Genomic DNA, 24,346 nt, shown 5'->3' on the forward strand with positions numbered 1-24,346 from the left:
CCTGAGGTTAACCCCTTCCACCCCATGTATTAACCCCTTCCTCACCCCAGTCTCTTCCCTGCCCCTGGTATTAACCTCTCCCTTCTATAGTAACCCCTTCCCCTCTCTCCCTGACCCATATACTAACCCCTCTCCCCACTATCCCTTCCCCATATAGTAACCCTTCTCCCATAATCCCTGGCCCAAATAGTAACCCCTTCTCCCATAATCCCTGCCCCATATAGTAACCCCTTCCCCACCATGTTACCCACCTCCCTCCTCTCTGTACCCTATATATTAGCCCTGTTACCCACCACCCTCCTCTCTGTACCCTATATATTAGCCCTGTTACCCACCACCCTCCTCTCTGTACCCTATATATTAGCCCTGTTTTACTTACCTCCCTCCTCTCTGTACCCTATATATTAGCCCTGTTACCCACCTCCCTCCTATCTGTACCCTGCATATATCATGCTCCTCTGTGTCCTATATATTAACCCTGTTACCCACCTCCCTCCTCTCTGTACCCTATATATTAACCCTGTTACCCACCTCTCTCCTCTCTGTACCCTATATATTAGCCATGTTACCCACCTCCCTCCACTCTGTACCCTATATATTAGCCCCGTTACCCATCCCTCCTATCTGTACCCTATATTTTAGCCCCGTTTTCCACCTCCCTCCTCTCTGTACCCTATATTTTAGCCCTTTCACTCACCTCCCTCCTCTGTGTACCCTATATATGAACCCTGTTACCCACTTCCCTCCTATCTGTACCCTGCATATTAGACCTGTTACCTATCATCCTCCTCTCTGTGTCCTATATATTAGTCCTATTACCCACCTCCCTCCTCTCTGTACCCTATATATTGCCATTACCCATCATCCTCCTCTCGGTGCCCTATATATTAGCCCTGTTACCCTCACCCTGCTCTCTGTACCCTATATATTAACCCTGTTACCGACCTCCCTTCTCTCTATGCCTTATATATTAGCCCTGTTACCCATCATCCTCCTGGCTGTGTCATATATATTAGCCCTGTTACCCATCATCCTCCTCTCTGTACCCTATATATTAGCCCTGTTACCCACCTCCCTTCCCTTTGTGCCCTATGTATTAACCCTGTTGCCCATTCTCCTCCTCTCTGTACCCTATATATTAGCCCTGTTACCACCTCTCTGTACCCTATATATTAACCCTGTTGCCCATCACCCTCCTCTCTGTACCCTATATATTAGCCCTGATTCCTACCTTCCTCCTCTCTGTACCCTATATATTAGCCCTGTTACTCACCTCCCTTCCCTCTGTGCCCTACATATTTACCCTGTTACCCATCACCCTCCTCTCTGTACCCTATATATATAAGCCCTGTTACCTACCTTCCTCCTCTCTGTACCCTATATATTAGCCCTGTTACCCATCATCCTCCTCTGTGTACCCTATATATTAGCCCTGTTACCCATCATCCTCCTCTCTGTACCCTATATATTAGCCCTGTTACCCATCATCCTCCTCTCTGTACCCTATATATTAGCCCTGTTACCCATCACCCTCCTCTCTGTACCCTATATATTAGCCCTGTTACCCAGCATCCAGAGGCGTACCTAGATATTCGTGGGACCCATAGCAAAAGTTTGTAAGGGCCCCCTATTTAGCAACTGATGGTGATAAATCTATGTAAAACATATTACTTAGACAGCAAAGATGGCCCCTCTCAGCTCTGGGCCCCATAGCAGCTGCACCCCTTGCACCTATGGTAGTTACGCCCTTGCCAGCATCCTCCTCTCTGTGCCCTATATATTAGCCCTGTTACCCATCACCCTGCTCTCTGTACTCTATATACTAGCCATGTTACCCACCTCCCTCCTCTGTGTGTGCCCTACATATTATCTGTTACTAATTGGAATACTGATGAATTTCTAGGCGACATGCAAGGTCCGTATTCACTTGGCAATGTGCGTCACGTGACGTGAATGTGGCTAAACCAGGTGGGGGCACAGCTGTAGCGGGCGAGTGTTGGTTGTAGTTTACAGCACTAAGGTCCTGAGGATTCCTAGGGCCCGATTCTGGCGCTGCAGAACCCGTGTCTGCGTCTTGTGCCCATTTTTGTATATGCACCCATCTGCAAATACCACTGGAAACCCTTCTCTGTTGAGCAGCCGTGCGCCTCACTGTGCAGGGACTGGGAAACTCACATATCGCTTGGCGCTCGATCATGGCTATGGAAACTTGCAGGTATTGTATATGCAACAAGCTTTCATTATGTTCAACATATACAAGATATGGTCCATGTCATAATTGTCTACCCTCCCATAATGACCAGGAGGCCTCCAAAAATCGGGTCCCCCTCCTGGCCCCCGGAAGGGTGAGTTAGCCTCCCGCATGCCGCAGGATCCCCTCATTCACCCCTCCCCCCCCCCCCCAACACACATCCTCCTACGCTGCCAGTCAAATACTGACATTTGAGGGTCTATGTGGAGGAGGTGGGGCCAAAATGATGCAAATTGGGAATCATGTCATTTCTACGGATGGTGTAATGGTTAGCATTACCACCTCACAGCGCTGAGGTCATGGGCCCACCATGGCCCTAACTGTGTGGAGTTTGTACATTCTCCCCATACTTGCGTGGGTTTCCACGTAGCAGCAATCTCCCTCTCTCCCTCATTAGTCTAGCAATCTCCCTCATGTCACCTAGCCCACATTACACTGTTAAATTTTGGGGGGAAAAAGGAATGAGAGATAGATAAATTTACATTGAATCTTCAGCACCATTTCCCAGCACTTTAGCAAGTATTGTAGCTCTAACTGCTTTGGGGCTCATCTACATTTGGATACAAGTTATTTTAAAAGATTCCTCTCAGATACAGTAGTACATACCCACTCTTCTAGGTGACACCTTCACAATCTCTTTTCACAATATCTCAATATATGGAACTAGACAAGCCCTTTGGGTGGAGCATGACACGCCCCCTCAATGGGGCTCTGAGCAAAATTCTATTTCCAACTCTAATCTCCCTGAAACTAGTTTTCAAAAGTAGGCAAGTATGGTACTCCGGTTTCCTCCCACAATCCAAAAAATATACTGGTAGATTATTTGGCTCCTAACAAAATTAGCCCTAGAATGAATATGTGTGCGTGTACATGTGTTAGGGAATATAGATTGTAAGCTCCACTGGGGCAGGGATTGTTCAAATATTCTCTGTAAAGCGCTGCGGAATATGTGTGCGCTATATAAGAAACTGCTAATAAATAAATCATTTCTGAAATGGGGCGGGGTTTGATGATGCAGGTCTCCATCCCCGCCCCCTCAGCGCAGCTGAAAGTCTCTTCCATAAAGTGGGACTTCTGTATGCTAAGGCTGGTTTCACACACTCCGACTCCTGCCGGACGGTGAAATCCCGCACGGCCAGGGAGCCGTGCCGCACACAGTACTTTATCATGGAGGGGATGGCCACAGCCCAGCAACCGTCCCTTTCAGTGGCGGGATCCGGCTGCAACCGTGCGGCTGGGCCGTGGCCGTCCCGTGTGAATGGACACAATAGTGTCCATTCACAACTAATGTGTGCGGCACGGCTCCCTGGTCGTGCGGGATTTCACCATCCAGCAGGAGCCGGAGTGTGTGAAACCGGCCTATGAGGATGCTCCAGGTAAGGGGGCGTGACCTATGCAAAAGGTAACATGGCTTTAATGGAGATGACACTCCCACCAGCCACGCCTCTCAATTACATAATTCTGGAGGCATGGCCAGTGCTCTGTGAGCTGCTTGCCATGCCCTCTGTTTCCTTGAATAGACATGCAGGTATGACCTATATACCATGATTGGAGATTGGAGTAACCAAATAGGGCCACATTTATTACTATCCTGTATTTAAAGCACGTATACAAATTCTGCACAAGCATAATAACTATCTGAATAAAACAATTTAGGGTCATTTTAATTATTAACCATGTCTAATTAAATTCAACCCCTCGGTTTAAAAATGAATGAAGAATATGAGGATACAACATTACAGCACATATATCCATCATATCTACTAATACCCTGCCCTGTGAAGGCTAATTGATCCAACTCCTACTGTATAAAGAAACCTTTCACTTTTAAGTAATTCCAGGGCATTTGGAAGGTAGTGGATGGGATTACATTGCAATGATTATCAGGGTCAATTTGGAAAGGAAAAGCCAAGAGGCCACCACACAGCTCTCTGGTGACCCCCAGCGGCGACAAAGTGTATTGCAACAGGGAACAGCGCTTGTGTGAATTAAACTTCCAGAATGCATTGCGCACAGCCTTGCAGAGTTGCCGGGCGACAGCTGCGTGATGATGACGTAAGACGTAGTTTGTTGTTGTCACGGGGGCTCGGTCTGGGAGAGCAAAGATGGCAGCTCACTGGAGCAGTGAGAATGTGGTGGTGGAGTTCCGGGATTCACAGGTCAGTGGGTGCGGCGCCCTGAGTGGTGGCTGCCCAAGTACCCCCCCTCTTCACAGCCACCACGGTACATAACCTGGAAGGTGACAGACAGAGCTGCGGTGACTGTGCCAGTGGGCTGCCCTGGGATTGGCTCCTCTGCTCCTTGTCGTGGGGAGGGGAGACACTCAGGATAAATAACTCCCCCCCCCCCCCCCCCAGTCCTCATTATTTAACAGCAGCTGACCAGTAGCGCTCCACGGGTTGTGGTACTACAAGTCCCAGCATGTCCTGACAGCCTTTCAGCTGGCACTTGAAGCTTTCAGCAAACCTCAACGATGGCTTCAATGGAGCTGATTGGCTGGTACTTTATCACTCTCCAAGGCTCATCTTGAGCCTGTTATTACATGCCGAGTGAACCACTTTCCATAATCTCATACTATAGAAAGCGATCTGTCACTGCCCGTGTTCTCATTAGAGCGAACACAGGCGATGACTATTTATTTAAAGCTTGCTTGAAATATCCAGCCCTGTAATAGCGATGTGCTTATGTTCTAAGCGATCTAGTCAAATCGCTTAGAAAATAGGCAAAATAATTTACACCTCTGATATGTCTGCCATTTGAGAAAAACAAAAAGCACCGGCCAGTCGCACTGTGAAGTTAGGGATTACACATAAGGCTGCGACCCCCAAAGGTAATTTATAATGCTTGTTATTGTTACCTCTCAAGGAGTGTGCTACCACGGGACATTGGTTGGATACACAAAAAGAGGATACAGAAAGATATGTCTGTGTGGTGCACCCAAAGAGAAAGAAACATAAAATATAACCTTTATTCAATGTCTATTTAAAATGTAGCAAAATAAAAGACACAAAACATACAAGGTAAAGACATGGACAAGTGAATTAAACAGGATATTTCTATCCTCACAAAGTGGGGTCCCAATGTCGTGTACACCTTGTATAAATGTTTATTTCATATGTTCAAGATAGTGGTGCTGTCTTTCTGGAGTGTATATATACGATTGACACCGTATTTTCAGAGGTTACAGACTGAATAGGGATATCCTCCGTATGTAGCCTGCTGATTCTCTTAAATTGATTAATAACCAGTGATTCACAATAACTCCAGATAAGTTGGGCAGTGGTTCCCTAGATCACATTCATAGAGTAGGGCAGTGTGTACGTCAGTGTTATCAATTTCACTGGACGGGGTTCGGGGCTGCCTAAACCTGATCCCGTCCCGCTGGTGGCTCACGCTGAGTACAGACTGCAGTCTGATAGCCAGCACGTTAGCTGGGAAGCGGGCAACGGGCGGTGTGGAGCCAGGAGTCGCCTGCCTCTCGGGGAAGCTCACAGTGTGTAAGTGTCAACATCGTGGATCAGCCGGCCACAGGTAATCAGAGGTGCACGGTGTTGGGAGTGAGACACCGCGCCTCTGGTCTTAATGGACTCCAAGGTGTGGAGGACCGCCTGCCTCTTGAGGAAGATTGCGGTGTGTCTGCAACAACACCGTAGATCAACCCAGACACACGTAGTCAGAGTTGAGCGGTGTTACACGTGATACACCGCACCTCTTGATCGGGTGGACTCCAAGGTATGGAGGACCGCGTACGGGCACCACTATCTAGGCAGATCAAAATACATTCAACGGGGAGGGGGACATGGGGCACACACACACAGTGTGTGATGGTCGGTGCATGCTTCGCTATGACGCTTCCTCAGTCCTGGTTTTACTGTTAGATTTTTATTTGTATTTCTTTTTCTAACTCCAGGCAACTGCGATGTCTGTGGACTCCCAGGGACAGCTTGCAGTGCTTTCTGGGTGAGTCTCTTACATTTGTCTGTCCACTGCTCGTATAAACAACAGCATTGTATGGGTTCTCTCAAGTGACAGGTGTCCAGCTTTAGACAAACACAGTTGTAAACCACTCTGGAAAGAAGTACTTCAAGTAGTAAATGTTTTTCCTGTAGCTAGTGACAATATTTGCTTACAATACATAGTATCATATCAGTCTATCAGCTGCAAGGAATATCTGTTCATGGAGGAATAGTTTTTCTGTTCTCTGCCGGCCCTGAACACTCAGAATTTTAACATGTGTCCAACCATATAAACTGCCGGTTTGTCAGTTTATATGCAGAATAATACACATTGCTTATATTTGACTAGGTTAGTGGTCTTTAAAAGTAATATATTATCATATCCATCCATCTTTTTCCTATAGGAATACAACAGCGAAAGTGCCATTTCATGAAAATAAGCGAAACGTCTCATGTGGCTCGATAAAAAAGAAATACATAATCTGTAGCGGGGGGGGGGGGGGGGGCGTATTCAATCTGTGATTCCGACTGTCGGAATTCTGTTCCGTTTTTGTTTCTTCCGACTGTAACTCGACAGCTGGAATTCAGTGTTCCGGCTGTTGTGTCGGAAAGTCCGTGGATCCACAAAAAACGACAGAGTTCGACAATCTGCGGCCATTTCCAACAAAACAGATCCAACTTTAAAAAAAAAAAGTTGGTTTCTGTCAATAAAAAAATTTGGATAAAAAAATTTGGATCTGACAGCCTTCAATGCTGTCGTTACGGCCGGGCGGGTTGGCTGTCAGTGGCTGATGGTTGGCAAAAATCCTGAGTCGGTCCACGTTCACATGCAAAAACCCGGGATTTTTAAGTCGGTGGAAAAGGGGTTTTGGATATCAGCCTAGTGAAGCACTGTGTTATTGCATCCATCTTTTTAAAATAATAACTTCCACATGTTAAGATTTAACAAAAACATTGAGATGTTCTTGTTTGTGAGAGCGCAATGGCCCAAGTAACACAAAGGCTCTGATGTGGACCCTGCCCCAGGCTCCTAATCCCTACTGTTGTGATAAATGCCAGTGATGCTGCATTTCAAACAAGGCTGACATCCACTGGTAATAGCCACTTCCAGTTGGATGTAGGTCAGTTGACGAACCACATCGAAGAGACCAAATAATATTGCAACGGAAATATCTGTAATCTGTGTCCCGAAAAACGCCTTTTCCCGGTAACTCCATATTCATTAAAGATGAGCGTTTAAAATAAAGCTGATGACATCACAGGTGTGTGAAGACTGTGGGGTTTATTTAGTAAGGTGGGATGCTACTGAGAAATTGACGGTAAAACAAGTAGCACTCAATGACCCAGTGTCCTGGGAGGGTGGACAGAAATGTAGGGTACACACCACGACGACCCGCTCACGATGCACATCGTGAGCGGGTCGTCAGTGTCTCGTCCGACCCGCTCACGGTGACGCGGGGGGGCACGACCCGCTCACGATGTGCACCGTGAGCGGGTCCGATCCAATGGCGACCCGCACCCGGCAGTATGGTCGTTATTCAGATCCTACCTGCAGCAGGTAGGATCTGAATAACGACCGACCGACCCGCGGGACCGCGCATCGGATCGGTATCGGTCCACACCAGGACAGAAAAGGGCCCAATCACCACACAATCTACATCCAATTGGTCGGAATTGGATCTAGATTGAGGGGATCGGGCCCTAGTCGTCCTGGTGTGTACCCAGCAAAAGTGTCAGAGTTGCCGATTGGAGCCTGATTTAAGAATTGTATGCAACTCTGATGTTTCTACACAACTCTGTTGTTTACAGATCGGCACATGTGCAGGGTCTGTACTACACGTGCCAATCACTGGCAGGGAGATAGCTTGCAGTACCCCTATATGCGGCAGTGACCATTTTGTAGGCTGGGTTCGGCTTCTTCCGATGCAGAATTCCTGACCCCAGCACAGGGCTCAGAAAACGCTAGACGATCTATCGTTAACAATATGCAAGATAAGGATATTGTTAACACTATATCGTGGATATTGTCTAGTTTGTATGCACTATACCGTTAATAATTAGCGCTCCCGCTGGTAACCACTACTCCACCCCTTCTAACCCTTATCGCCTGTACATGCCCAATCCTGACTGTATCGGCAACAACAGCCTGCTCGGAGCACATCAGTGTGTATGCGTTACATTGTTTTCCTGGGTGTTCAAGGGACAACACTAACACAGCAGGCTTATAATTTATAAGTGGTAGGAACAAATCCATAGGAAATCATTCATCATTTATAATGATAATGTGGATATCAGGGCACAGATGTGAATGAGCCTTAAATTGCGCCACTTTCTGGTACAGTTCCTCTCATCCAGTAGCTGTTCTGGATACCGCATATGAGATTGTCAGGGGTGTTTTCCAGGTAAAGGGCAAATGTACTAAGCCTTTGAGAGTGATAAAGCGGAAAGAGATAACCAACCAACCAGCTCATGATGTTTTACAGTCTGTGTTTGAAATGTAAAGGGCCCTACACACAGAGCGATATTCAGCCACTTTCTGAGCGATTTTACATAATTGCTCATAAAGTGGCTTACTATCGCTGTGTGTGTAGCCCGCACAGCAGCACAGACGCACGGCCCCGCGGGACCACGATACAAAATGAACCTGCTTGTAATTGTCGCTCAGAAGGCCCACACATTTCTAAGTGTGTGGTGGCCTTCTGAGTATTCAGCTGCCCTGAGCTCCCTTGAAGCCGCCACTGGAGACGCCGGAGCCGGCTCATACTGGCGTTTGAGTGCATGGAGCCCGGCACTGCCAGCACTCTGTCTCGGCACTCAAGCCCCAGCGGGTGAGTGACCGCTTAGAGGAGTGGACCACGGGCTCCCGTGCTCCAGGTGAGCCAGTAGAGCGCTCACCGTGCAGTGCACGACTGTCCCGGAACATGGGGCGGGAGGATGCGCTGCTGCGGGGCACTCTGCAGATTAAGCACTGGCACCAGGAAATTATTTTGCAAGTAGGGTCATTATGAAATTTGCATTCTGCAAAGTGGGCGGGCTTTGGGCCTTTTTTGTGGGCTGCAAATGTAGAATGTTCTGACATATATAAAAGTGTTGGGGGATCTCCGCTAAATTAAAAATATTATCACTGTGAAAATAAAACTGGCAGTGTAAGTACGTTACTGGCTAGTATATTCTCCATTCACCAACATTGCACTGTGCACTGTTCTCTATATAAAGCACAATTCTGTGCCCCTTACCCTGTCTTGTCATATACCAGCCTCAATTACAACAGCTGCAAATCATCACAGCTGGTCTGCAGTGTGTCGGGTTTGCATATGCAGCAAGGGACACTATTGCACTAATGTTTATATGTCACAATGATAGTGACGTGTGTTATATGACACTCCCCAAGGCTTTATTCCAACCCATTATTTAAATTGAGAGATTTGAAATCTCTCATGCTGAATCTCCCTTTATGAATCTCTGGCACAAATCTCTCTGTGTGTAGGGCCCATAACAGCTGATTAGTATTTTACCTCTCTTCAAGGCTGAGTACATCTGCCTCACACTGATACATCTCCTGGCTTTTTTGCAGCCGTACTCTTTTGTGATTGGCTGGTCAAAGAGTATTATAGAACGCTGTTAATGCCTTGGTCCGTTTCCTGGACCTTTTTAATCAGCTTATCTGTACAACGCAGTGGCAGTGACTGAAAACCTGGGCACCAGCAATACGTCTAATGCACAATGAGTGCGGGTGCCCATTGCTGGCTCTGCATCTTTCCCTGGATGTATATACAAGGCTGTCGCATCGCCCGCTCTTTGCCCTAATGATAGAATACAGTCTGCCCTGTGTAAATCCCTACAGTAATCCAGCCTTCTGACAGGTGGGGACTTTTGCTCTGATACTGTCCAAATGACAGTTCTTTGTACTTGGAATAGCCACAAATCCTTGGCACACATTTTATACGAGCATTTGCCCACCGGCTGCTAACTTGCCAGGGGATCTGGCTGGGAGCTCACATGCTGCGCACCAGACCTATCCAAATGCCTGATGTATTCTGTAATAATGCGCATAAATGATAAGTTATTATACTTGTTACTTTCTGCCTGGAATACATGCATTTACTGTGAGGCATTGTATAATATATCTCTCATATAATGATATAAAGACCATATGATAATCATTCTCATCCAGACCCTGTAGTAACCTATGTCCCTGATTCCTGTTTCTAATCTTGAGTATGGTGTTTCTAAGGCATATTAGATGCTATTGGCTGGGTCTTTAAAATGATTTGGTGCCATGCAGGGAGTCACTGGCATGTGAGGGTGAGTGACCCTTTCATACTCACCCGCATCACTGATGTCCTGTTAGAGGAAAGTAGAGCCAGTCTTTAGCACCTTGGGGCAGATTTATTAACCCTGGTGAAGTAATAAAGTGGTTGGGATATCGCACCAGCCAATCTGCTATTAACTACCAAGTTACAGGCTTGGTTTGAAAAATAACAGCTAGGTGCTGATTGGCTGATGCGTTATCACCTTTCACTTCACCAGGCTTAATAAATCTGCCCCTATTTGCTGGGAGAAGTGACCTGTTTAGGTGTCAGTAGGCACCAGTAACCGGTGGGTATAGCATTGTCCTATAAATGGCACTTACAGGTGTCTATCCTACTGAATGGTGCTGTGTGTTCTTATGAGGCTATCCCGCCGTGCCTACATTTATTTCTCTCCTGAATACAGCGCTCTCCTGTGTTACTGCTGGGGTAAGGTCTGCATTCTCCTGTGTTACTGCTGGGGTAAGGTCTGCATTCTCCTGTGTTACTGCTGGGGTAAGGTCTGTATTCTGAGCTCTTTAGTAAAATCTTCTGTTACTCCAATATGTTATATTCACCCTCACTGGAAAAGCCCCCTCACGCCAGTCATTTCTGTTGCCAACAGCCGACGCTTTCTGTACATTGTGAACTTGGATACGCCCAATGACGGGCACCGGAAAATCTCTCGGCAAAGCAAGTGGGACATAGGTGCTGTGCAGTGGAACCCTCATGAAAGCTGCTCTCACTTTTTTGCTGCTTCCGTAAGTCGTCGGGATTCTGGGTACTGGGTCAAGACCAGGGCAGGGGGCACAGGTATTACCTGGGGGAGTTTGCTGTAATGGGCAGACTACTATACAAAGTAACTCTTTTACTCTTTTGGGGGGTGGCCTTAAGGTGCCTACACACTAGAAAGATCTGCGATCATAAGATGTGCATATAAATTAGCCTTGAAATCTTTTGTCTGTCCTGGACAAAAGATTTCAGGCAAGCGCACATTTTTACCAAAGATTTTTCTTAAGATCCCGTGTGTGTGTTCCTATGGATCTTTTGTTAAATCTTCTGATCTTTCATGCAGCACGTAAGATCAGAAGATTTAGCAAAAGATCCACGGGAGCATGCATCGTACCAAAATCGGCCGATTTTCGAACGATTATCGGTATCGGATTATCGGCCGATTTATCGGAAATCGGCCAATCAGCCAAAAAAACGTTCTAGTGTGTGGGCACCTTTAGATATAACAGTAAGTAAAACTGACCTGTCATACTTTACCATTTGAGCTGTTTGTCTTAAGTCAACCAACATTTTAATCACTATCCATGTTATGAGATAAGGAATGCAGCAATAATAGAAGAGCCCAAATGTACCAACAGGGAATTTCAAGAAGAAATGCCACATCTAGTTCAGGTTCCAGTTCTATTTTCTTTTCTCGTTTCCAGAGCAACCAGCGGGTGGACCTCTACCAGTGGAAGGATGGCATCGGGGACATTGGCACATCCTTGCAGGGACATACCCGTGTTATCAGGTTTGACATCTCTCATTGAGGCCAGCGCCCTCTTGTGGCCATCTTCATGGTGCATGCGGAACACGTGCAGTGCCCATGGTATAAAGTGTTCCTCTGGTACCATATCCTGTTTGTCTCCCCTACAGTGACCTGGACTGGTCCGTGTTTGAGCCGGAAGTATTGGTCACCAGCTCTATTGACACGTACATTTATATCTGGGACATCAAGTAAGCAGAAAGCCCATTCTGTATATATCATTAAGCTATGAGGACAGGTTAGCCGAATTAGGGATGTTTATGCTGGAAAAGACATTTACGGGGGGGACATGTTTTAACATGTACAAATATATCCGGGCACAATATAACGAATTGTCAGACACTCTATTTACTTTTACGATCGGAGACTAGGACATGTGGGCATGCGCTCAGGCTGGAGGAGAGACGATTTCGTACCCTCCATAGGAAAGGCTTTTTTACGGTCAGGGTAGTAAAAGTGTGGAACTCTCTTCCAGAAGAAGTGGTGTCGGCAGACCCAATAAATACATGTAAATTAAGGATAGACAAGCATTTATTGGATACAAACATCCAAGGGTACAACCGATGAACATGATTTAGCCCAAAGTGGAATCGACATTAAGAAAATCAAAATGGGATGTAACAGCTAGACAACACCCTGTAAGGGGTCCTGTGAAAGGTTGGACTTGATGGACATAAGTCTTCCTCGGCCTAAACTACTTTATGACGATGTATATCTGCTTGGCAATTGGACAAACGCTCATGAATGTTCTTAGTTGCCTTGAAAAGGTTTTATTTATTTGCTTGACATATTCAGAAAGAATAAATCGTTTTAATGTCCTTTCAATGTCCCATTTTACCCAATGATCAGAACTCTGTAATTGAGTTATATTCTATTACATCACTTTTTTTTTTCCCCTTAGGGACACCAGGAAACCGACCGTGTCACTGTCCGCTGTGGGTTAGTATTGCAATTACTTGCTTGCGTTGTCAGAATATACCACAGGTCAGCCAGGTCATCGAGTCACTTCTGTTATGGACTGGTTTGTGCAATATTGTTATAATTATTAGCCATTCAAGTGGTTGGTGGGGGGTGTATATTAACCCTTCCAAAAAAAACCAAGAAGATTGCTCAGTAGATTTTGTGTGTGTATGTGTATGTGTATATGTATATGTATATATATATATATATATATATACGCTTTTAAACAACAATGAAATCACATGAATTCTTCGTTGCCCTCTCTTATGTAAATGACACTTGACTGGTAAAATAGGTGTACTCTCTCCATCACATGTATCCTCCTGGCCTGATATCCGCATCATCTCCTCTTCTGGTTTGTGCGCTCGGTTGCGTCCATGATGTCCTAGCGTTGCCTGGCTTGGCTCTGCTTCGGTTCTACTTGGTTCTAGCACTCACGTTGAGTATTGACCCCACAGCTTCTCGGCCTTTTGGCTAAGATCAAGTGTAGTATCTGTTCTTATCAGTTGGTATGGACTGGCCTCTGGCAGAGAATAGAGAAAGGTGGGACTGAGTAGCTGCTCTGATGGGCGGAGGGTGTGGGACCCCTCTGTTTTTTCCCGGGAGCAGTGAAAAGTCTCACTAAGTATCTTCACCTCTGCCTTTGGTAGGAGGTGTTGTTTCCGTAAATCCACTGGTAAGAGGGGGGGAGAAACACTGGGCCTAGTAGTTTGACTCTCCTGACGGGGTTTGTAGCCCCCGAAGGATGAGGCAGCGAAAGGCTCAGTCTAGTATCCAATCCCAGGGAGCGGAGAAAAGCTGAGACCGAGTAGATTGGTCCAGGTCGGGGGAAACAGAGCCTCCGGCCTGGGCACAGCGAAAAGCTCAGCTTAGTATCTTAACCCTGGGAGCGGAGAAACACTGGGACTGAGTAGATTGCTCTTCCGAGGGGGGTGCAGCCCCTAAGGGAGTCTTTCGAAAAGCCCAGTGGAGTACCCATTCCCATGCCAGAGGCCGGAAAGTGCCTGCTGTTGAGACGGAGAAACACTTGGTCGGACGCTGACTGGCTGGCTGCTTGGAGTCCGAGGCTGCACTGTGCCCCCGGGGAAACTCGGGGGTGCCGAACATGCACGGGTGATCCCAAAATCACCATGCACTAGTAAGCACTAGCACTGCGCACTTTCCCTCTAGGTATGCGCTTCACGTCCTTACCTCGTCCTTTTGGATGGGGTAGGACAATTTTTCACACCCCCACCCTGGCCTTCTGGCTAGGGTCCTTTATTATTTATTTCTCTTCCCCTCTCACGTTCGTCACTTTTCACGTTCCTTGTTTTTTGTAGTTTTGTCACGTTTTTTGGGCAGTGTGGTCGACCCTTTTGGGCCTTCCATTTCCCCAATGTGCCAAAGCTCTCTCCTTTTGGGGAGAGCTGCGGTCCCCCCGAGGACGACCCCGAGCCGCAAGGCGGAGGGAAGTCCACTGCGGGTTCTTCCAAACCACGGGGTGCGGAAGACCCACCGTCCTAACCCTTTCGGGGGTTGAGGAATGAGGGTCTCTCTGAGCTTCGGCGAAGAGGACCCACCGTTCCCTATTTTCCCCTCTTCAGCCTTATGGTTGAGAGGGGTTAGGGGAAAAACGGGGCCCTGTCTCTTCGGAGACGGACCCACTCGATCGCACGGCCTCCTTTGCACGTGTTTAGGCACAGCACTGGTGGTGGGGAGCACACCTCGGGCTCCTGAGTTTTTTCAAACTCATTGACCCCACAGCTGAGGACCGGGCTCTGTGTGGCTGACATTCCTGGGAGAGTATCAGGGAGCCCTTGATTCAGTTGACAGGGGGCATCCAAGAAATTGCATGAGTAATAATGTCCACTGTGTCTGTTAATTTTTAAAAGGAATGTTCTATTTTTAGGTTTAATTATTTTTTATTAATTATTGCAGCTATAAATCCGTTACCAATTTGCATTGATAAGTCTCTCCTTTATACAGCGGGCGCATCACAGGTGAAGTGGAACAAAAAGAACGCTAACTGCCTGGCAACCAGTCATGACGGGGATGTGCGGATCTGGGACCGCCGGGTAAGTCTGTTGTGGGGGAGCAATGTGTATAACCCATCTGGTGCATTATGGTGAGCGGACATAGGGAATTGGCTGCGTGACATACACATTTTGCTGTCTGTGATTTCAGGCATTATTATTTATTCATTTGAAATATGTCCCATTAGCCAGAAAGGATTATCCAACCTTAACTAAAGATTGTTCGGTGTGTGTTCCAGAAACCCAGCACTGCAGTGGAATACATCGCTGCCCACTTATATAAGATCCATGGACTGGACTGGCATCCAGACAATGAGTATGTCCTAGCAACCTCCAGCCAAGACAACTCCGTGAAGGTAATCTTATACTACAGACAATAAACAACACATTGGTCCCAATGACTCTTGTTAGCAAGGGGACAGATGGATTTCTGTAGGGATTAAACACCATGTTCTGAATGTTAAAGCGGTTGTGATCGTTGTGTATATTAAAAGGCAACTGGACACATTATTAAGCATTTACATGAAACCTGCCTCTGCCAGTGTACAGTCTGACTGAACCTTGTGCTTTCCTAGGATACTCTATACAGACTTCATATTGGTGGATCTATGAGGCAGAGGTAGTGATGGCTCAACTAGCCTAATATGCTATTATTTGTAGGTTTTGTTCTATGTCGCCACACACACACACACACACACACACACACACACACACACACACACACACACACTGGCTAGTAGCTGATCATAATTTATTCATTTATTTCGGAAAGATTACACTTAGAAGCAACTGAATATCATCTGGCAATTAAAGAAAAAATAAACTTTAAGTCAAGATGTAAACACAAAAGAGAACTAACTGCACATTTCCAGGCTTCATGTATAAAAGTGTTGTTATTGGGCTTAATTGTCCTCTATTGCTAGGTTAGTCTCTCCCTATGTACTCTGTTTTTTGTTAACGAGAGGACAGGGCTGTATATGTATGTGTTAGTGACATGATGCAAAGAGGGGAATGGAGGCAGCAGAAAACCACATACTGAGAGTAATAGTGGGAGGAGCAGGGTCCCCAGCAGCACAGAGTATATCAGGGAATGAGTGAGATGTCAGTGAGGACAGGGCTGCATGTGACATGGCCAGTGACATGATGAGAGGCAGGAAACCAGACTGAGGGATATATAGTGGGAGGATCAGGGTCCCCAGCAGCACAGAGTATATCAGGAGATGAGTGATATGTCAGTGAGCACAGGGCTGCATGTGACCGGTGCAGTAACATGATGTGAGGATGGGAAAAGAGGCAGCAGAAGGGCGCAGGCTGATAGCTTTATATAGTGGAAGGAGCAGGCTCCTCGTAGCACAGAGTGTATAAGGAGACCAGTGATGTGTTGGTGAGGGCAGAAATATTTTTCGCAGGAGCAGTCACATGATAGAAGGGGTACGGAGGCAGCAGGAAGCCACAGACTGAGAGTTAAATATGGGAAGAGCAGGGTCTCCAACAGAACAGTGGGGGTTATTCTGATTCACTGGGAAAGGCACAATCACTCTCTAATGGACAAAACCATGTGCACTGCAGGTGGGGCTGATGTAAGATGTGCAGAGAGAGTTAGATTTGGGTGTTTTATTGTTTCTGTGCATGGTAAATACTGACTGCTTTATTTTTACACTGCAGTATAGATATCAGTTTGAAGTACACCAGCCCACCCAAATCTAACTCTCTCTGCACATGTTACATCAGCCCCACCTGCAGTGCACATGGTTTTGTCCATTAGAGAGAGATTGTGCCTTCCTGAGTGAATCAGAATAACCCCCACAGTGTGAAACAATTGCAAATACACCCAGCAACTTGTTTCTTTGATAAATATCAGGCCGCTTGATTATGTCCAGTTTACAATCTCACTGCAGCTAATCTTAGAAAACTATTTTCCTGAGTAAAAAAGGGGGTTGCTTGCAAGAAGGCAGGCTAAAGAGAAAACGCTTTTTGGGCGCACTCTTGAAATCTTAGTTAATGTGGATAGTGATTGTTTTAAAATATAACTTTTATTACGACTTCTAAATTATATAGACAGAATAAACAAAAATACAAAATGTATTTACATATACAGTGTTCAGGCTCAAACGGCCTACTTCATGGTTTATCACACTTCAAACGTGATCATAATGACGCAACAATTTAGTATTTCAACCATGTTTTGGAGAAGGCGAATATTTTTTTAACTTATTGTCCCAAGGTAATCTGTTTGTTCTTGGTTATGTTTTGACCTTCAATTAATTGTGGGACTCGTTACTTCGCCGGCCACTTCTCTAGTCTTAATCCTTACCAGGAAAAAAAGAAAGAGATCTAGAATAAAGGATGGAAACAGATCCTGCATAAGGCGACTCCTGAGCTTCTGCTGTCTGATTGTCACTTCCCTTATACCACACCAGGGTTTCCTCAGGGGGTCTCCCTCCTGAGTAATATTCTGGCCCTTCCCATCAACTTGTATACGGGATTCGGAGAACTTTGTCAGCTATAGTGCTATGTTATTGGGTGGATATCACATGAGTGTGTCCGGTTATCTGCTTAGTGAAGCTGTACACAAAACACTTCTGCTTTCAAATTTGCTCACTGCACCTCCCTCTGTAATTGTTGCGTCATTATGCGTTTGAAGTGTGATAAACCATGAAGTAGGCCGTTTGAGCCTGTATATGTAAATACATTCTTTTTGTATTTTTCTTTGTTTATTCTGCCTATATATTTTAGAGGTCGTAATAAAAGTTATATTTTAAAACAATCACTATCCACATTAACTAAGATTTCAAGAGTGCGCCCAAAAAGCGTTTTTTTCTTTCGCCTTCCTTCTTGCAGGCAACAGCCTTTTTTCCTCAGTTATCATACTGAATGCTGGGCGCACCACCAATATACAACTACAGAAATTGTTGTGAGTAGTTTATTACATTGGTTAATTTGTTATTATTATCAATTAGAGGCTACTTTATAGCCGTCTGTGCGGTTCCTTTTACATTCACCACAAAACTATTTTCCTGCCTTATTCAGTTCTGGGATTCCCGACAGCCCCGGAAGTACCTAAGTGTCCTGGCCTGTCAGGTGCCTGTGTGGAAGGCACGTTACACGGTAAGTACAACCCTCAAGCTGGGTATACAGATGCCCATCTCTCTTGTAGTCAGTCGTTTTATCCAGCATCATTTGAATGGCATAGACCCAATCACCAGTATTTGTACATAAGAGCGGTACAGAGATGTCCTCATACCCTTAGCACCAGTATGCCACGCGGGTGCCTGGCGAGAGAGAGATGCACTGAAGCTTAGTGTTGTTTTCTTCAAATTAACATCTTATTTGCATTGCAGATGCTGCAAAATGCCAATAATCTGCATCAGTGACACCGGGCTGTTACTAACCGCACAGTAATTGTACAGAGTCAATAAAGCATAATATAACTGCATAAAAAAAGTGAGGCCACCCTGGTACCATCCTTCATATCTCATGGGCTATTGGTTGTAGTGAGGCCACCCTGGTACCATCCTTCATATCTCATGGGCTGTTGGTTGTAGTGAGGCCACCCTGGTACCATCCTTCATATCTCATGGGCTGTTGTCGGGATTGAGTTTACCCTGGTACCATCCATCATATATCTTGATATATTATTATTATATTTCTTTATATTTTTTTGGGGTGTGGGGATCATTTCTTTGAATATTTTATAACTTTCATTATAACTGTATCTTCGAATTGTACATAGACTTGCAAATGAATGATCATTTATTTTCTCCTTAAGCCCTTTAGCAATGGCCTGGTGACAGTCATGGTCCCGCAGCTGCGTAGAGAGAATAGCCTTCTGCTCTGGAACATCTACGACCTACACTCCCCAGTCCACATCTTTGTAGGACATGATGATGTGGTGCTTGAGTTCCAGTGGAGGAAACAAAAGGAAGGTTGGTGAATGTTTATATATTAGCCATTGTAGGTAGTGGTCATTCCTAGGGTGAGAGGACAGGGATTATGATCGGCGTAGGACAGTTGTTCTGGGCTACGAAAGTGCATTTTGGGGAGAGGGAAAGCGCATTTTACACATATGTGATAAACCAATAACCAATTGCACTTTTGGTTTTATGCAACACACACTAACCAGATAAAAGCCAACTGCTGATTGGTCACCTTGATTTTGGTGCATATTTGCATATGTTGAGCAATGCTGGTAAATAACCTTTAGTGATGGTCATATATGACACACAATGAACATGTGATGCACTCGTGTGTAATCCCACGGGTCTATTTGTGCCATGTGTTCCATCACTGAGCATGGGCGTCCTGGGTGAGATAGACGTACACATTTGGTGTAGTCAGTGGGAAGCATTAAGGGGATTGAGGGCACATATTGGGATTTGTTTGCCTCCCGCCTCACTTGGGGGCACTTCTCCTTAGCAGAGACCTCTCTAGAGCACTGAGACCTATGATGGTACACAGGTTCTATGTTCTAGCTATATTAAAGCACACAAGTTATGTCTTCTGTCTATTCCTATACAGTTTGTTCAGTGAAGCTTCTTGTGTTTTCAGGATTGAAGGACTATCAATTGGTGACTTGGTCGAGGGACCAGACGCTGCGTATGTGGAGGGTGGACGCCCAGCTACAGAGGGTATGATGATTGCCCTTCTCTTTATTTAGCAAAGTGTTCATGGCACACTGAGGTGCTACGTGTCACCTGTTCTCTGTGGCAGCCGAGTACAATAGCCACATGTAGTCTGATGGTTTCCCACTGTGGGGTAAATGTTGGAAGCTTGGAGAAGTGTTATCAACCCCATAAATTCAATTTACATATTGTAGCTGATTGGCTGCTGCATTATCACCTGGCATATAACATTCTTTATACCACTTCTCCAAGCGTCATACATTTACCCCCGTGTAAGAAGAGGTCGCCATTCAATCCTGCTATATAAATGCACCGTTCAAGCATTTTGTAATGGGTAGTAGAAAGGACATAGGGAACAGAGGGATTACCGGTCAGGTTCTATTCTAGAGGGGTCTCACACAGGTCTGCGTCAGTCACAGGGGATATGAGAATTAGCAGTGTAAGGCTGTTAATGTTCCTGCACAAGTTGGCACTGCAGAAGGAATATCCGGTCTGTGTAACTTGTTGGAATGGGCTCCAGAAACAGAGGTAAAGATCCAAACCTGCGGACCTTGGACTTGTCCCTGTAGCGCTCACTTGGCCGAGACAGTAAGCTTGTGCCCCTCTTATACTAGTTATTAGGCTGTGACGTTCTCTCCCTCTGACAGCGGAGTAAGTTACAAGCTCTGCTTGATTGAAACCATATCTGTGTATCATGCAAGATGGGTGACGGTAGGTGTGTGAACTGGCTGAATATCTCCAGTGGTGTGATCCCTATGCTCACTCCCTATGCTCACTTCTAGCTCTGTGCTAATGACATCATGGACCCAGTCGATGAGATGATGGATGGATTATCCCTGATGCCGGAGCAGGAGAAGTCCCTTCAACCTCAAGAGCAGATTCATATCCCCTCGGAAGAAGAGGGTAGGTGATGGCATGGAGCCTGGTGTGATCTATATATTTTTTTTTAGAAACTTTTGTAGAGTTACCCCTTATTCATTCCGTGCCATGATTTCCTGCATGAACGTATCGGCACTCCCATGTCCAATGCTGTCTTTAACGTCAGCAGTGCTGTCATTACGACAGCATTAATGGTGTCAGATCCGACTATTTTCGAAACTGGGATCTGTTTTGTTGGAAATGGCTGCGGATTGTGGAATTCACAACCGTTTTCTGACAATTTAAAGCCGATTTCAGGACTTTCTGCCACTCAACCGTCGGTACTTTGAGTACCAATAGTCGAATTACTGTTGGAAGCCGTCAAAGGGCCAGGATTCCGACTATCAGGGCGTTCCGGATTGAATACCCCCCTTAAATTCTAAATACTTTTCCTGTCCTAGATTGTCACCTATATAGATCTATGTGGTCTGATTTATTTGTTATATAAAACCCTACATCTTATTTAAACCATGCATTCACCCCTCGCTGATGCTGGTGGAAAGGGTGGGGGGGGTGGTGGTATGTGTTTGCTGGTTGGGGGGGGGGGGGGGGGGGTCTGATCTTGTGTACAGAAGAGTGCATTCACATTAATAGGTCCTCTAGTAGAAAACAGTCCTGCAGATGTACCTATGTCTGTAACTGACCACATGTAACCAATCCTCTAGCATTCAAAGGTTTACGAGGATGTTCCAACTTGTTACGGCTCAGTGAAGAACTTACTGCTTTCTATAACCCTTTTTTCTTTAAATAGAAGGTTTACATTGTTCTTACAACTTAATTATCTTGCTGCATCATCTACCTCTGTAAGTGCTTTGTGACTCTTCTGTATTGGAATTGGCTGAGCTGCCCAGCTGTTATCTGAAAGTATCACTAGTAATACTAATAAAGCACCATAGAGATAATTGTCAAGGGATGCCAAGCATGATGGTAAATCAAAAACCGGGCCAGGTGATGCGGGAAGAAAGGACAGAGACGGGGCCGGGTGATGCGGGAAGAAAGCACAGTTGGGGCCGGGTGATGCGGGAAGAAAGCACAGTTGGGGCCGGGTGATGCGGGAAGAAAGGACAGTCGGGGCCGGGTGATGCGGGAATAAAGCACAGTTGGGGCCGGGTGATGCGGGAAGAAAGGACAGTCGGGGCCGGGTGATGCGGGAAGAAAAGACAGTCGGGGCCGGGTGATGCGGGAAGAAAGGACAGACGGGGCCGGGTGATGCGGGAAGAAAGGACAGGCGGGGCCGGGTGATGCGGGAAGAAAGGATAGGCGGGACCGGGTGATGCGGGAAGAAAGGACAGGCGGGGCCGGGTGATGCGGGAAGACATTACAATTTTGGCAAATATTGTTGAACACCTCTTCTGTTAAACAGCTATAAAACATATGTTTATTAAAAGGGTGGTAATGCAATCTATTTAAACAAAGTTTATCTGTTCTAGGGAGTTGGGCAATAAAGTAACAAATACATAGTGGTCCAGACTTCAAAAGTCAGGCTTTAATATATGTAAAGTCAAACAGTGTATGAGATTGTTAAGTAGTAAACCTGTCCATCTTTGTGTTCAGTTGCATTTGCCGAAGAATCCCCATCAACGCCGGTAGTGGTGGGCACCTCTGAGCAGCCCGGTCTCCCTCAGACCCTTCAGCAGGAGTTCTCCTTGATAAATGTCCATATCCGCAACGTCAACATCGAGGTGAGTGTGGTGTGCCGGTTACAGAGAGCTTACACTCTGTCATCCTCTGTTCAATATATATATCACACTGAGACTTGTTCCAGTGGTGTGGTTGGGATCAAGGCCATTTATACCAGCAATGGATCTGCATATCCCAGCAGACTCTGCAACATAACAGCCAGTTTGTCTACGTCCTGATATGCACTGGCTGCTGTACAACTGCTTCTCTGCAGACAGGGGGCGACATAAACCAGTCCTGCTATTGTCGGATCGCAATCACAGCTTATTGATTGGGGAGTTTAGCATCTGTACTATTCTGCAAGTATTTGTTCCGTTTTTGCTCAAACGATGTATGCGACTAAAATGTACGTTTTCACTGTCAATAAAATAGACATGACCAATTACTTACGAAGCAACATTAATTAATCGGTTAGTGCAGGCATGAGCTGATAGCATTACCGTTTACCGACATGCCGGATTATCTTCTGGCGCTATACGTTCTCAGTACTCGTAGTAATATTACGGCATGGGTTCAGTGAAAGCCGATGGCCAGTCTTCTGGATCAGTTAGTAACCTCCTTCCTCCCCTGCAGATGGACGCCATGAATCGGAGCTGCACTGTGTCCGTGCACTGCGGAAATCACAGAGTCCGGATGCTGGTCATGTTCCCAGTTCAGTATCCCAATAACGCAGCTCCGTCCTTCCAGTTTGTCCCTCCCACAACCATCACATCCACCATGAAAATGAAGCTGCTAAAAGTAAGGAAACCTCTGCAAGTGTATGGATTAAAATGTGTAAATTGAAAGCTCCCCCGTTATTTGTATGCACTGGAGACAGCGACTGAACCACTGTCTTTAAGAAAGCATCCTATGAGAAATGTATGTGTTGGTGACCTCACTTGCCACTTTCTGCACATCAGTGATGTCACTTCTTCTCCGTTTAGTAACAGCCAGCCCTCTCCTAGCTCCTGCTCTCTTCACCCCATGGGCTTGTTCCTTCCACTATATGGTTACCTGATGTAATGTCATTCTAGAACCCTCCATCTTCCAAAATCCGTGCAGTTCCTCGTCTCTGCCTTGGGTGTTGGTCTCTGTTGTGCTTCTAGCACAGTGTGGATCTGTATTTCAGCACTGATATACAGACCAGACCTGTGGTAGAAGCACCACATCAGAGAACGACACCACAGGCAGGGAAGAGGAACTGCGCAGGTTTTGAAAGGTGCAGAGTTCTAAAATGATCACTAATGCCGTGTTCTCACTGCGAGTGAGAAAGACACGGCTTTTACCCGGCATTAAAATGCCGGGGACTGACGCGCTGGACCCCCGTTCTCACTGCAAGGAAAATTCCCGGCTGAAGAAGTTCTACCCGGGAATTTGCCTTTAAACACGGGTTTTTCGGCAGTGTGAACGGGTCAACCCATGTCTGCATATCCGGATCTCAGACGGGGGTAAAAAGAAGGCTTTTACCCGTGTATGAAATCAGGATATGCGACCCGTTCACACTGCCAAAAATCCTGTGTCAAAAGGAAAATTCCCGGGTCTACATGCTAGACCCGGGAATTTGGCTGCAGTGAGAACGGGGTATAACTGATGGTAACACCGTACAATTTTGAATTCACAGCCCTGCCTATTATTTTGAAATGGAGCATGCACACCTTACACCGTGCGCATGCGCAGGGTCCCCCTTGCGAACAATGCATATGTGGTTGCACCAGGCAGGTGTGTGTGTGTGTGTGTGTGTGTGTGTGTATGTGTGTGGGTGGGGTTCTGGTCAGCATTTCTATGCTGTAGCGTAATTATACTTTGTTTTATGGCTTCTGTTCCAGATCTTGAGAGACACGTCTCTACAGAAAGTGAAGCGCAATCAGAGTTGCCTTGAGCCCTGCCTGCGACAGTTGGTGTCCTGTCTGGAGAGCTTTGTGGTGAGAGGTGGGGAATGTGTGAAGGTGGAAGCCCTGTTGGGGGAGGGGAGATTAAAATACTCAGGATCAGATGTATTAAGCCTGGAGACGTAATAAAGTGGAAGGTGATAACGCACCAGCCAATCGGCTCTTAATTGAGAAGTTAGTATGGATTTGAAAAATGACAGTTATGAGCGGATTGTCTTCTGCCTTATCACCTTCCACCTCGCATCTCATTTCA

At 46.1% G+C, this 24,346-nt stretch overlaps 1 protein-coding gene and 1 pseudogene across 2 annotated transcripts in view; both read left to right on the forward strand.

Annotated features, from left to right (window-relative positions):
* Positions 1-4,278: 4,278 nt before the first annotated feature.
* WDR59 (WD repeat domain 59) overlaps positions 4,279-24,346 on the forward strand; it is a 48,080-nt gene continuing 28,012 nt past the window's right edge. For both annotated transcript variants that reach the window (XM_083164794.1, XM_083164795.1), the window contains exons 1-15: positions 4,279-4,410; positions 6,162-6,211; positions 11,122-11,257; positions 11,933-12,018; positions 12,144-12,224; positions 12,935-12,972; positions 14,959-15,047; positions 15,245-15,361; positions 18,036-18,113; positions 18,775-18,931; positions 19,554-19,633; positions 20,410-20,530; positions 22,100-22,227; positions 22,799-22,963; positions 24,031-24,126. In XM_083164794.1, the coding sequence (XP_083020920.1) occupies positions 4,357-4,410; positions 6,162-6,211; positions 11,122-11,257; positions 11,933-12,018; positions 12,144-12,224; positions 12,935-12,972; positions 14,959-15,047; positions 15,245-15,361; positions 18,036-18,113; positions 18,775-18,931; positions 19,554-19,633; positions 20,410-20,530; positions 22,100-22,227; positions 22,799-22,963; positions 24,031-24,126 (1,476 nt within the window). In that variant the 5' untranslated portion in view covers positions 4,279-4,356. The remainder of the gene's footprint in view (positions 4,411-6,161; positions 6,212-11,121; positions 11,258-11,932; positions 12,019-12,143; positions 12,225-12,934; positions 12,973-14,958; positions 15,048-15,244; positions 15,362-18,035; positions 18,114-18,774; positions 18,932-19,553; positions 19,634-20,409; positions 20,531-22,099; positions 22,228-22,798; positions 22,964-24,030; positions 24,127-24,346) is intronic.
* LOC146046483 (U2 spliceosomal RNA) lies at positions 13,448-13,583 on the forward strand (annotated as a pseudogene).

This window comes from Crinia signifera, chromosome 11 (genome assembly GCF_055691185.1).
Source record: "Crinia signifera chromosome 11, ASM5569118v1, whole genome shotgun sequence".
NCBI lineage: Eukaryota > Metazoa > Chordata > Amphibia > Anura > Myobatrachidae > Crinia > Crinia signifera.